Source organism: Temnothorax americanus, unplaced genomic scaffold (genome assembly GCF_048541705.1).
Source record: "Temnothorax americanus isolate GAGA-0224 unplaced genomic scaffold, ASM4854170v1 Scaffold20, whole genome shotgun sequence".
NCBI classification, from domain to species: domain Eukaryota; kingdom Metazoa; phylum Arthropoda; class Insecta; order Hymenoptera; family Formicidae; genus Temnothorax; species Temnothorax americanus.
Window position 1 is genome coordinate 1,257,657 of NW_027509339.1, and position 13,928 is coordinate 1,271,584.

Sequence of the window (13,928 nt, forward strand, 5' to 3'; positions counted from 1 at the left end):
TAATTTTCATGTCTTTATCTCAATTTATGCCAAAAGTTTGTATGCTTGTTTTATAATAAATATGCACAGCATAAAAGTGCAAGATTGTATAATAAGATTGTATAAGATTGTTTCAGCCTATGGGTTGAAACTTGGCGCGGTTTCTGTCACGCCTGTAATTACATCTGACTACTTCCGGTATTTTAATCCATAATTTCATTAAAAGATGTTAGATGGCGTTAAAAATTTGCCCACGTTCTCGCATGATTTTTAAAGAGCAAGGTTGCAAGGTTAGGATTTGAGTAAAATACAAATGAAAAATTAGATATTTAAATACGTGCATAAACAGACTGTGATTTGTGCGCAGAATATATTTACATTAAACACGTTTAAGTAAGTGATCTGAACAAAAAGAGTCTTTATCACAAGAGATTTACCAATGATTTTGAGGTTAATAACGTAAGTATTTGGTCCACGTTATTTTATATTTTATATCAGTTATAATAATTGCAAGTGTGTTATTTTACAACGTATATTAGAACACTGCGTCACGTTACTTGAATGCACATATTTATTATTGTTCTGAAAATCATTTTAGTGTAGTGAATTTTTTTTTAGAAGATGAAGAGAGGATTCGATGATAATTTTGCCACTGGCGAAGCCGCCACTGGTATTAAACAGAAGTGGTACGAGGAATATCAGAAGGCAGAAGGACCTTGCAAGCACTCCAAGTCCGAAGCCGACGTTTTGCATCTGAGAGATGAAGGAAAGAAGTATCTGGATGCAGAAACCGCTGCCTTTCAGCTGAAACAATCTAGATCGCACGACTCAGAGACCAAGTGGTTGAAAACGGCATTGCAACGGGGCACCACCTCGGATAAGATAGCAGCCAGTATAGTGCTGGTGCAAGATAATCCAAAGTATAATCTCGGCCGTCTGGTATCTTTGGTGTCCCAAGTGCGAGGCGCCAAGCACAATCAATGCGGCATGATCATTGTGTCGTTGAAAGAGCTCTTTTTGGCCGATCTGTTGCACCCTAAGTTCAGATTATTGAAATTAGAAGAACAGAATTTGGACAGGCTCAACATGGGGAATGGATCAGATTTCGTCGTCAAGACGAACGCCGCTAGAAATAGATTGTTGGCGCACTGGTACTTCGAGGACCAGCTACGCGAGCAATATGAGCGTTTTGTTCTGAATTTGTCCGCGGTGGCCTCCGATACGGTAGATACAAATCGTGAGAAGGCCATATCCGCGATGGCGGATCTGTTGATAGGCAACGCCGAGCAGGAACACAAGTTGCTGGAGTTACTTGTGAATAAAATTGGAGATCCGAGCAGTAAGGTTGGGTCCAAAGCTGTATTTTGCATCAATAAGTTATTGCACGAGCATCCGAACATGAAGCTTGTAATCTTGCGCGAAGTCGAGAAACTGCTATTTAGAAAAAACGTGGGCCAGCGTACTCAGTATTACGCTATATGCCTGCTGGCGCAATATGTCCTGGATAGAAATGACGAGGAGATAGCCGGTACACTGATAGAAGTGTACTTTGCGTTTTTCAAAGCGTGCTTGAAGAAAGGCGAACCCGACACTAGAATGATGGCAGCGATTCTAATGGGTGTTAATAGAGCGTATCCTTTCGCCAAAGTGGACTCGAAGATATTAAATGAACACGTCGATTCTATCTACAAAGTGGTACATCTTGGATCGTTTAATGTCTCTCTCAATGCACTTAGCTTGTTGCATCAAGTAAGTAGCTACGGAATAGCATTTGCTGCTGCACTGAAGATTTATTCGTTTCTAGTTTGTACTAAAAAGCAATTGTGTTTCATGGTTTTCAGATAACGGGCAAAGACGAGTCTCAGGCGAACCGATTTTATTCAGCCTTTTACAGAAAGCTATTCGATCGGCAAATAGGAGTAGCGAATAAACATGCAGTGTTCCTCAATTTATTGTATCGAGTTCTTCAGAAAGATCAAAGCGTGCTACGTTCATATGCTTTTATCAAAAGAATCTTGCAAATTGCGTTCTACTTTCCTGCGAATATGGCGTGTGCCATGTTGTACATTGTCTCCAAAATTCTTCAAAGCCGCCAAGATCTAAAACATATGTTGCTCGAGTCACACAAGGCTATTAAAGTTGAAAATGATGTATGCGAAGTAGACGATAGCTCATCGGATACAGAGGACGTTCGTGTAATAGAAAATGAAAGCTCCATTATGTTATCGAACGTCACCGTTGGCGAGGATACCGCGTCAGAAACGAAGCCTGACGTGAAGAAAGAGACCGACGTAAAAATCGAGGCACAAAATATAAAGTCGTATGATCCCTTTTGTCGAAATCCCCTGTATGCGGGGGCAGCGAAAGGGCTCAACACCGAACTTGAAGCGTTATCCAGGCATTTCCATCCGAGTGTCGCTTTATTTGCGAATCAGATTATTCAAGGTAATAAAACTTTAAACTCATCATATATCCTTCACTATTATTCGGTATAATATTTATAAATTTATTCGTAGGGAAGTCGATTGAGTACACAGGCGATCCTTTGGAAGATCTGACGTTGATTCGATTCTTGGACCGGTACGTCTTTAAGAATCCGAAGAAGCTGGAGGACAAGAAGGTGCAAAAAAAGAACGATCCTTTGGCGCAACGCGCTGGATACACGCCTAAGGGGATACGAGCCCTTCCGGTCGATAGCGCGGCGTATCTCGACGAGAGGGAGGAACGAATACCGGTAGACGAGTTATTTTTATACCGATATTTGAAGCAGAAGGACGAAATCAAGAAACGTACCAAGAAAGAAGACGAAGATGATGACGATTTAGACAGCGTTAATAGCGAAGAGTTCAATGATATGTTGGATCGTATGGGCGGCAGCCAAGATTTTGGCGATTTAGATATCGCGGCGGACATCCTACCTAGGAAGAAGAAAGGTAATGTGTTATCTTTGGATTTGATTTATGTAAAATGTGTTTTGTTGGCTCATTTATAAAAGGAAGCAACGAAGTAATCTTGGCTCAAGCTTCCTTTAGTGTTTCATATATCTATAAAAACTATGAACGATATATCTTATCATTAATTACATTTGTAACAGGCAAAACAGATGTGGATTCTGACGACGAGGATGAGGATGATGCAGATAACGATGATCAATCTGAAGATGACGATATCACCGATGACGTATCGGAAGATCTTGATGAAGATGTCGGGGATGACAATGACTCGCAAGATCTAAGCGATATTGATCTTGCAGACGTAGATGATGGCGAAGATCTAAGCGATATCGATCTTGCAGACGTAGATGAAGATCTGAGCGACATGGAGTTTAATGGTTCCGAGAACGAAGAGGATGTAGACGACGAGTTAATTTCGAGTTTGAATAAAAAGCTAAACGCGAAGGATCCAAAAAGTAAAGGGAAGAAAAAAGGGATCGATAGCAACATATTCGTATCGGCAGAAAAGTTCGCCGAGATGTTGGAGGAGCAAAATAAAACGAGGGGAAAGCACGGCGGTAGTAATGTTTTCAGCAGCAGCGACGGTGCTAGCGCTAAGCAAATAGATTGGGAAGTGAAACGACATCAACGAATGAAAGGATCATTTGGCAAGAAGAAGCGAAAGTCTGTTCAATCGCATGATAATAATCGGGTTAAAAAATTCAAACGATAAATATGCAATAAACGCATTTCATAGACAATTTTATATTTTTGTTTACAATAAACCTTTTTCCAATGTCTTATTTCCGTTTTAATTCGAAGGCAATGCTATAAACAAATGTGAAGTAGTTTAAAACGGACAACGTTTAATCATCAGCATTTATATAAAAAGCACTTGTCTTCTCGTGCGATTTTTATGCATGAATTTGTTAATCGTTACAATACGCAAGAATGTGTTAATCATTATAATTCGCTCATACATCGTCATTGCACATAACAGTTTGTGTCTAATATAAACATTTTTCGAGATAATTCTCCTTTTGATACAAAGTTGATTCAGCTAACAATATGTACCTTAATGTGAACCCGAAAGATATCAAATTATATTTTCAAATTTTTAATACATAAAATTAGTGAAATGACGATGTCAAACAGATAATTGTGATTCCTTCATGACTTATTTTTATCAGTTTACAGATATAGTGTATTTAACGGCATGAACGTGTGAAAAAAAAGTAATTAACTCGCGAAAACTTATCTACATTATTATTGCAAATTATAAATTCATTTTTCTGTTTTACAAGCTTAGAGGCAATTGCAATCGAATTAGCAGTCTCGTATTAATTGACTGGAACCAATCCAGCATTTATTAAAAAAAAAAAAATGATTTTTCTCTGCGTTCTTTTAATTTCTTCCCTGCCAATAAACTGATTTAATTACATGTTATATAATTTTATGCTTTATACATTCATTTGAACTTTTGAGGTTCGTAAATTGCGCATCTTTCGAATAGTTGATCGCTGTTAAAGAAACAGGTAGTTCGTATAGGTGCAACAATTTTTAACTTTTTTTGTACGACTATTTAGTATACACAAAAAAACCAAAGTAGCTATTTAAAAACAAAAATATCGTTAATTAATATACAAGTTCATAAAGATACTATTACTATTAAAAGTAACATTTTAAAACGCACATCAGTGAAGTGTCTAATTATTATTCGAAAATAGATATATAATATATATCATTGATCAGTGGTGACAAGTGTACGAGTAGTGTAGTAATGTGGCTTTCTTCTTTCTTTTAAACTTTCGAAAAATCTTACGTTTATTTTTCCTCTACAAAAAAGTTAGAAAACTCGTAAATAACTAAGATAATTATGGAATAATTTGTAATAATAAAAATAAATCACGAAGGAACGCTGTGCGCTACTCCGGGTCAGGTTTCGTATTTTCTTCGTCGTGGGCCGGGCTGTGCCACGTGAGTCGCTCCTCGTAAAATTTGATCACGATCTGTGGGCACTTCTCGTTAGCGATGCGCGCGGGTACCAGATCCGCGTCATCCGTTCCTTTCCATTTCATTAGGAACATCAGTTCGCCGCTGGAATCCGTCGCGCCGATAATACGTTCGGGATCCAAATTTCTGTCAAATCCTGTAAAGCGAAAGGCGTATTCGCAAATAGATAAAAATCCTATATTTGCTCGCTTCATTAGAGCGAGAGGGCTTATTCTTTTTTAAAAAATAAAAAATATTGGAAAAAAAAAAATTGTAAGAGAAAAATATGTAAGGGAAAAAATTTTCGATGCTTCCCTTTACCTTCCAACTTCTTTTCTTCCACCGCTGCCTTTTTCTTAGCTTGAGTGGGCGTCGGGGTGTTATTACTTTTTCGCTTCTTCTGTTCCTTCTCCTCGTAGCGTTTGCCAGATGCAGCTGCCTCCTTTTTCTTTCGCTGCTCTTCGAATTGAGCGATCAGATCCGGGCAGTCTAGATTCTCTTCTGGTTCCCATGTATTCTCGTCGTTTGAGTAGCCTTTCCATTTTAAGAAATATTCCACCTGTAATCCAAAACAATTTTTTTTTTTTTTTTTTTAAATTAAGCTAACACACCTTAACAATCAACGCTTATGAGATATCGTGCGGTAGGATCTCACGTACTTTTCCTTTTACAACTCTTCTGTCCAAGACCTTCTCCACACTGAACTCCTCTTCCGCTTCATTGTCGGTCGCGTGAGACTCCTTAACTTTGCTCATTGTTGTGCACACAAAGGAAATACTGCAAAGGTGAAAACCAAATAAGTCCCCCTGTAAATACTCATAAAAAAAACTAGAAGAACGTTTATATAATGACAGAGATATATAAAAAACAAAGGAAAATAAAAAGCTTAAATTTGTGTCAGCCTAAAGTGAGGTGAATCGAGTAGGAAACGTCAGAGCTAGGAACCATCGGTCACCTGGTTCTCGCGCAAGAATGTGACTTTCATCGAATCACACACGCTCGAAGTCGTAAATAAAACAGAAAGGAGGAATTGCGCGGGGGACGCAGACCAGCTCCGGCGCGGCGCGGCGCGACGCGGAGCGATACGGTGCGACGCGGCGCGCGGACGCGATCGCTTCGAGGTTGACGCGATCGCGCAACGTGACGCGAGCCGGGACAATCGACGGACGAGAAAGACCCCCCGAGCGTGGTAGTCGTCGAGGACGAGTCGCGGCGTGATCGCGTGAAAATTGTCGCGAAATCGGTCGCAACTCGGCGCGGCGGTTCGGTCTAAGATGGCGGCGTCGGCGACGACGCGATCGCCGGTGTTCCTCCACCTCCGCTGCCTCTCTTTTTTAGGCGTCGCGACGTTGCCCGGGACTCGCGAGCCGACGACGCCGATGTTCGCGAGCTCGAGAGCAGGTTCCGGAGTGCGAGTACTCACCAGTCGTTTCAACGTCCAAGAGCACAGCGACCACCTTCGCCTGTACGCCACGCTTCTCTCTCTCTCTCTTGCTGCGTGAAGTTCTCCGAATGACTGCGACTCACTGCGAACTACGAACTACGAGCCGCCGCACGCCCGGCACGCCACAACCGCACGCGATGCTTGCCGCGAAAAATGTCAGGCTGGCCAACCTACCTACTTCACCTACTTGGCGTGAAATTTTCTGCGTAGGCGGAAACTGTTGTTCCTCCGTTGTTTCTAATCAAAATATTCGAAATGCAAATTTAATTTTGTTTTCTACTGTTCATTTCTATCATTACTACTTTTACGCGAGCGTTACTTCTGTAGTAATTTACGATATATCACTCGTTTACGCGGAGTAAATTATCGTAAGTTACTACAAAATCCCGCGGCGTTTACGCGAAGGAATTATCGTAAGTTAAGTAGAGAAGTAAGGGCCTTGGCACATAAAAAAACTTAAGCAGTTAAACTTAAGCAGTAAGAAATCAACGGTATGGATTCGCTACGGGCCTTGGCACATAGAAAAACTTAAGCAGTAAAACTCAAGCAGTAAAGCAAATCAGCCAATCACAGTCAAGAACTTAAGGCACGGCCCTAAGCGGTAGCGAATCCATACCGTTGATTTCTTACTGCTTAAGTTTTTCTATGTGCCAAAGCCCTTAGGGCCGTGCCTTAAGTTCTTGACTGTGATTGGCTGATTTGCTTACTGCTTGAGTTTTACTGCTTAAGTTTTTCTATGTGTCCGGGCCTTCACGCTCGCGTAAACGTAGTAAATGTAGATTATTAACTTATCTCGTTGCAAGATATATGCAATTTAATGTAAGAATTTCTTCAGTTTCATCGCTATTTACTTTTATTTATTATATATTAGTCACATGACCCCCCCCCCCTAATCTCTTTTTATATATTATTATTTTTAATTTATTATTTTTGGTTGATAAAACTCACGGGGAGAGAGAAAGAGAGAGAGAGAGAGAGAGAGAGAGAGAGAGAGAGAGAGAGAGAGAGAGAGAGAAAGAGAGAGAGAGAGAGAGAGAGAGAGAGAGAGAAAGAGATTGGGATTGAGATTGAGATTGAGATTGAAATTTAATCAATCAGAACAGAGAAAACTGATCTCAAGTTTAGTAAACTTTGCTCTGATTGGTCAAATTTCAATCCAATCTCAATCCCAATCCGTAGTCAAACGTAGGGTCCGTTCCGTTTCACGCATATGCGCGCATTTATCTATAGCATACGTAACGTTTACTATAGACCATGCGCGCATCATGCGTGAAACGGAACGGACCCGTAGTATATGGCTGTGGAAAGTTTTCGCTTCTCGCATATAGGGGAAAATTACGCAATCGCTGTCGTAAAGTCCCTCGGAAACGATGCCTCCCATTGGACGGCGACGCCAGCCGGAAGAGCGAAATGCCGCTTGGGTTTTCCGGCGAGTCGTTTCCGCTTCCGTTCACGAGACAGCCATATCGTTTTACCGATCGCCTTTCGCGAGCTCGCGAGGGAAACGCGCAGTCCGAGGGAAACAGCGAGACGAGTCCCGAGAGGGACGAGCAACGAGCAGTCGTGAAGGAAGAGGACGAGAAGGAAGGCACGCGGTTCAGATTGTTTGCCGAAGCGTTCGAGAGCGGAATCGTCTTCCCATCTCGTCGGCGGTCTTTCTCCTCGTCGTTCGTCTAAAGGAGCGCCACGATGACGGACAACCGTGAGTATCCGAACAAGTTACACGCGCGATTTACGGAGCGAAGCGTCTCCTGATGGCGACGAGTCCAAGAGGCGTTTCCACGCGCGTCATACATCCGAGTTGGAAGAGAGGAACCGACTAGCGTCGCGATCAAATGTCTCGTCGACCACGAGCGAAAATGGCGATTGTCGGAGGCGTCGAGCGCGCCGAGTAGCCGAGTACGCCGGGCGGCTGGGCTGAAATTTTCGATAGGCTGAGGAGTTGCCAGATTTTTCCAAACTCGAAGAGCGAGAGTCCCCCGTTTATCCTCCAAACGCGTGAATTTACACATTTGTGCATTTATTTGAATACACATATGTGCATTTTCCTGCAAAATTATCTAAATTCATGTCGTACAGACATTAATGGTCTTTTATTAAGTTATTTTGCGCAACAATATGTGGGTTATAACAGATATATCAGAAGATTTTGATAAAGCAACGCCACGTGCTACAATATTTACATCAAAATTTACAGAGTATTCAAATTACCAGCAACAAGGGTACAATCAATACAGCCAGCCACCTCCTACGACTGGTCAGGATACGTCATATCCACCTCCTTCGACCGGCGGAAGTAGCTACAATCAATATAGTCAGCCACCTCCAAACGCCAATACCAACTATGGCAGTTACAACTACAGTTCTAACAGTGGTCAAGATTACAATCCGTCGCAGAATCAAGGCAGCTACGGTGGTCAAAACAGCTATGGTGGAGGTGGCAGCAGTGGGGATAGCAGTAATAACTATGGTGGAAGCTATGGAAACAGTGGGGGTGGCAGTGGAGGATATAATCGCAACTCTGGTTCTTACAGCGGAGGTTAATGTCTTAGTCCTTTTCTTCTTTTCTCTTTGTTAAGCGTTATATACTTCGTCTTTCTTCCGTAACCTTCCAGTTACCTCAAAAACTTGGTTTTTAAATAACTATTTTAAATAATTTCTCTTTGTTCTCTTCATCTCTCTTTCTCTCTCTCAGATCATACTTTATACTTATCCTGTACATATTTTAGGCCAAGGAGGTGGCGGTGGAAGCGGTAGATACGGTGACCGCGGCGGTTACGGAGATCGCTCTGGCGGTGGTTACAAGTAAGTTTTATTTTCTGAACTTTTAATATGTATAATGAGGCGATAACCGGAGCGACGGACTCCGGTGTGGTTAAATTAAAATCAACAGCCACCGCATTCAGTAATTGTTCTTTGCCGAAGCAAAATCAAAGGTATGCAATGAAGTTCTTAACGCCAGTAAATGGAAAAACTTGTTGAATCATCATCGCGAATCGGTGTTATGCCCAACCGGGCGTTAATATGTTTGTAGTATGCCTACAGGTTTAACAGACAGATATAACTGAGGTAAAAAAGAGGTAAAAGAAACAGTATATGACAATTGACGTAAAAAGGCTGTAATGTCGACACTATTCGCTGCTTCTGGAATATAAGCAAACACTTAACAGACCTGCACGCACATGCATACATATATACATACATACATGTATACGACGTATATACATATTGTGTGGCAGCTAAATGCAAAGGTCTTAAGTCGATAAAGACTGCAAAGCGATTGATGTCGCCACTGGGGCCACTGTTGTATTATTATCTCCATTAGGTATATCGTATACGATTAGACAATTAAGGTATTCAAAGTCTATCGTAAGAGATTACAGATATTGCCTTTATCTCCGACCGTTGTTACGCGCCATATTCTTTTTAAATTGGAAAAAAAACCAAGTTTTCGAGAGAAAGGTGGAACTGTGACTGTATATTGTATTATTCCGTATGTAATTTGCCTTCAAGCGATACATGGCTTTTCTGTGCGTATCGTCGCTTCTAGCATTGGTATTACTTATAAACAGGTATTTTCCAGAAGATATTGCTATTTCTGTTTTCTATCACGAACGAAAGTGAAAGGCAAAGTACGTCGATTATACTATGAATTTGCAAATTTCTATATTCCTAAACTGCAATGGAATCAATGGCGAGTTGCAGCGAATGCTTAACAAATATTTCTTTCCGCGGCAAAGTGTTCTTTAGTCACAATGCAAGTAATCTCTTACTTTTTTGTTTGAAAAACGACGGAATATATGTGTATATATACGTGTCCAAATAGAATCTAGGCATGCTTTTTATCGAGATTTGTCTTTCCCTCGAGACTCGTGTTACGTCGAATCGATCGAACACTCGAATTTTAGCTTTCCCTCTCCCCCTCCTCCCTCTTTCCCTCTCTCTCTCTTTCTCTCTCTCTCTCTTTCCTCCCTCCCTCTTTCCCTCTCCCTCCCCCCTCTCTCTCTCTCTCTCGATTCGATCGTTTGTCGTCGTTTCTCATATTTGTATAAAGCTCTAATCTCTCTGCATGCTAAACGAGACTGACGGACGTGATTTAACGGCGGGACAAACGGTCTAATGTAAATCATGATGTGGTATGACTGTACAGACATTTAGACAAATAGGTACATCAATCAAGAAGAACGGTGGCGAGCGGCATACATACGATTCGCCATGCATCGATCGATCGATCACAGTCTGTCCATGAGTCAACTCATTGGTATATCTGCTTCTGTGTTTTAGCAGTGGCGGTGGCCGTGGTGGTTATAACAAAGGTAAATGCACCAGACTGTTTGTACTAGTCTGGTGCTAAATATTCTAGCTTTCACTCTACTATTTACGATCTTTAAATACTCGGTTACTCGGTGTTATATGAAAGGGCTGCTATGCAACATTGTTAGGGTGCCAGTAAATAGCGGTGCGATATCTCTGGCAATTCATTCCGTGACGTGATATTCGCATGGCGCTCGTTGAAAGCGAGAAACGGAGGAGAATGATACGAGACCGCTCGCGTTCTGTCTGAGTAGATGTATCATTGAAAAAAGAAAAAAAAAGAGACCAATGCACTTACGATCACCAATTGCTTTTTTTATCCTACGAAACGATCTGACGCACGGATGTCGTTTTTCCGTGTTATCATCAAAAGCAAGATTTTTTATAAGATAAGAGTAGGACATCTCCGTGTACCTTCCAAAATTATATTTTTTATACGTTCCGTAAGATTATCATTACCCAACCGATTTCCGCACTGTACGTGTCCTTGGTGACGTCGTTCAGTGAGAAAGTCCCTTAAAAAGTTGAAAGGTTCCTAAAAGGGATGAAAAACAAGGTATTGCGAATGAACATTACGTTCATTTCGCGGATTATAGTGGCAATAGAGCCGTTATATCATAGTTTCACAATATCAATGGTCGTGATTAAATTTTGGTATGGTATCGAATATATATTTTCAAATACATAAACATAAGAGCGCGGAAAGAGTAAATAAAAGGCAGCTGGTGAGCTACTTGCCGATCTGTGATTAAATGTCAAGGGTAAGAAGTAATGTTGCAGCCCTTTTGTATGTTCAGCTGCAACCCTGTGTTCTATATGTATCGTTAGGTGTTAATGGGAATATTAGACCGCTACTAATGCATTGCATTTTATAAGTAACACGAGGAGATTGCGATGTATACTGTAATAAACGTAACGCCGTTCGAAATACGGAAAACTTCAAATTATGCAGAAAAATGGGTACCTAAGCAAGAAGTTGTCGTTAGTATAATTGTGCGTTCCTTTTAAGACCTCGGTGAAAAAAAAAAAAGAAATGGAAAAAACACGCATAATGAGAGTAGCAATAATTATGCTAAATATGCTGGGTGATAACGTTATAAGGATATACGTAGACGTGTTACACGTTTTAGTTATTAAATATACTTTATAAGCCTCCGTAATATACGCTACAAGAGAAAAAAAAACATCTCTTGCTCTCGCTGATATATATTTTACTATTGTAAACTCGAGTAGAACGTTTACCCGAGCGAAAACTGGTCGTCCGTTTTTCGCTTCCGCTCGTGTTTAAAAAAAAAAAAACGGCAGGAAGTCATGCAATCGAGATCGTAGAGACTATTAGAAAAGTATGGTAACTAACATCGGAAATAAACGGCCATTACTCCTTAACTAAGAACTCGCGTTGCGTCATCGGGAAGTATGTACGATAATTTTGAATATAACGACTCTTATTATTTTTACTGAGAAATGAGAGAGATATACGGACAGTGTTTCCAAACTTCGACGCAATCAGAAAATATGGTGAGTGCGCAGCACGAAACACTTTCCTTATACCTTTAGATTAGAACGAAGTAAAGTAGTAGCTCGAAGGTCGGTAGATACGCGATTTTTTTTTAATTGTCTTTTACGTTTCTGTGCGACGAATCCTGACATTCTGTCCATTGCAGGAGGCTACGACCGTAACAGCGGTGGCGGTGAGGGAATGGTTACGCAAGAGGATACTATTTTTGTATCTGGTATGGATCCATCGATCTCCGAGGAAGAGATTTGTCAGCATTTCGGCGCGATTGGCATTATTAAAGTACGTGCTCTCTCACTTACACACATAGATCAGTATTTACCCCATACATCTATATTTGGAGCTCTAATATATATATATATATATATAATGTCCAATTCTACGATCTTTTATCTGAAATAAGAGGAGAAAAGAAATCAAGCGTGGAATTAAATATAAAGTACTAAAATGGCGATGAGATTTAAATTGCATTTAAATGCTCAATGAAAACTTCATGTTTCCAGAATGACAAACGCACAGGCAAGCCAAAAATTTGGATGTACAAAGACAAGAACACGGGGAAGTCGAAGGGCGAAGCGACGGTCACGTATGACGATCAAAACGCCGCGCGGTCGGCCATCAGTTGGTTTGACGGCAAGGATTTCAAGGGCAGCACGATAAAGGTGCAAATGGCTCAGCACAAAAGCAGCTGGCAGAGTAACCGCATGGGCGGCGGTCGCGGCGGCGGTGGCCGAGGCCGAGGTGGTAGTTTTGGCAGTCGTGGCGGAGGTGGCGATCGTGACGATCATCATCGTGGAGGCGGTGGCGACGATCGTCGTGACGGTGGCGGCCGCGGAGGCGACTGGAGGTGACTACCTCACGCGAAAATAATATTTTTATATCTTGTTATATATTGGTGTTTACTATTATCGAAGCAATACCTTGTTAGAAGATGATTGTGGCAAAGCAACTAAAAAGAGCCTTTAAACAGATGTCCCAACCCCGACTGCGGTAACACAAATTTCGCATGGCGAGACCAATGCAATCTCTGTAAGAGCGCAAAACCGGAAGGCCTCGGTTATGGCGGCGGTGGCGGCAGAGGGGGTGGTGGCCGAGGTGGCGACCGCGGAAGCCGAGGGGGTTACAGGAACGATCGAGGCGGACGTGGAGGTGACAGAGGTGGCAGAGGCGGCGGCGGTTTCCGCGGTGGAGACCGGGGCGGCCGTGGAGGACGAGGCGGTCCTATGAGAGGAGGCGGCGGGTATGTTCTATCCTTCATATTTCTTGCATGTCATCATTAACTCTTCGCGAACTATTCTTTACTTTTCTTCGATATGTCGGCGGCATATAAAAGTTAAAGTCGGACAATTGTATTTTTTTACACAAAGATATAAACTTGAATTAATAATAACATCGATTAACGACGTGTCAATTTCCACATTTTGTTTCAGTCGAGGCGATAGGGACCGTGACCGTCAGCGACCATATTAATGTCATGATCTTAAGAAATATCGATGGTTATTCGGCCATCATTAAACAACTTGTACACATATTGTACACACTTTCAGCGCTTGTACATTTCGCAGAGTGAAAGAAATCATTCTTTACTCTATATATGGCATGTATTTCTTATTGTCCTTTCTTTTCGCGAGATCTTTTTATATTCATTGGAACTACACATCACATATGTATGTTACGTTCGTATATAAAGTCAAATATCTAAATAGACAATAGATAAGATACTTCAAATGTGTGAACATGTGATCGAATC

General features: G+C 41.4%; 3 protein-coding genes across 5 annotated transcripts; 2 read left to right on the forward strand and 1 right to left on the reverse strand.

The window, feature by feature from the left end:
- The first annotated feature begins 208 nt into the window (after positions 1-208).
- On the forward strand, positions 209-3,803 carry Noc1 (Nucleolar complex protein 1). The gene is made up of 5 exons (XM_077406126.1): positions 209-438; positions 598-1,728; positions 1,821-2,424; positions 2,496-2,912; positions 3,074-3,803. The coding sequence occupies exons 2-5, from the start codon at positions 601-603 to the stop codon at positions 3,643-3,645; spliced, it is 2,721 nt and encodes a 906-aa protein (XP_077262252.1). The 5' UTR covers positions 209-438; positions 598-600; the 3' UTR covers positions 3,646-3,803.
- On the reverse strand, positions 3,662-6,491 carry LOC143897449 (chromobox protein homolog 5). Of its 2 annotated transcripts, none has more exons than XM_077406139.1 (4): positions 6,328-6,491; positions 5,564-5,681; positions 5,226-5,463; positions 3,662-5,061 (listed from the first exon to the last, which is right to left on the reverse strand). In XM_077406139.1, the coding sequence occupies exons 2-4, from the start codon at positions 5,657-5,659 to the stop codon at positions 4,838-4,840; spliced, it is 558 nt and encodes a 185-aa protein (XP_077262265.1). In that variant the 5' UTR covers positions 5,660-5,681; positions 6,328-6,491; the 3' UTR covers positions 3,662-4,837. The 2 variants fall into 2 exon arrangements, with proteins under 2 accessions (XP_077262265.1, XP_077262266.1); XM_077406140.1 differs by lacking the exon at positions 6,328-6,491 and adding an exon at positions 5,860-6,108.
- A 1,295-nt stretch (positions 6,492-7,786) lies between these two features.
- Positions 7,787-13,906, forward strand: LOC143897445 (uncharacterized). 2 transcript variants are annotated; one of them, XM_077406136.1, is made up of 8 exons: positions 7,787-8,050; positions 8,546-8,887; positions 9,078-9,153; positions 10,636-10,664; positions 12,327-12,460; positions 12,682-13,025; positions 13,149-13,418; positions 13,609-13,906. In XM_077406136.1, exons 1-8 carry the CDS (start codon positions 8,038-8,040, stop codon positions 13,646-13,648), a joined length of 1,248 nt encoding a protein of 415 aa, XP_077262262.1. In that variant the 5' UTR covers positions 7,787-8,037; the 3' UTR covers positions 13,649-13,906. The 2 variants fall into 2 exon arrangements, with proteins under 2 accessions (XP_077262262.1, XP_077262261.1); XM_077406135.1 differs by having other exon boundaries at positions 7,788-8,050; positions 10,633-10,664.
- Positions 13,907-13,928: the final 22 nt, after the last annotated feature.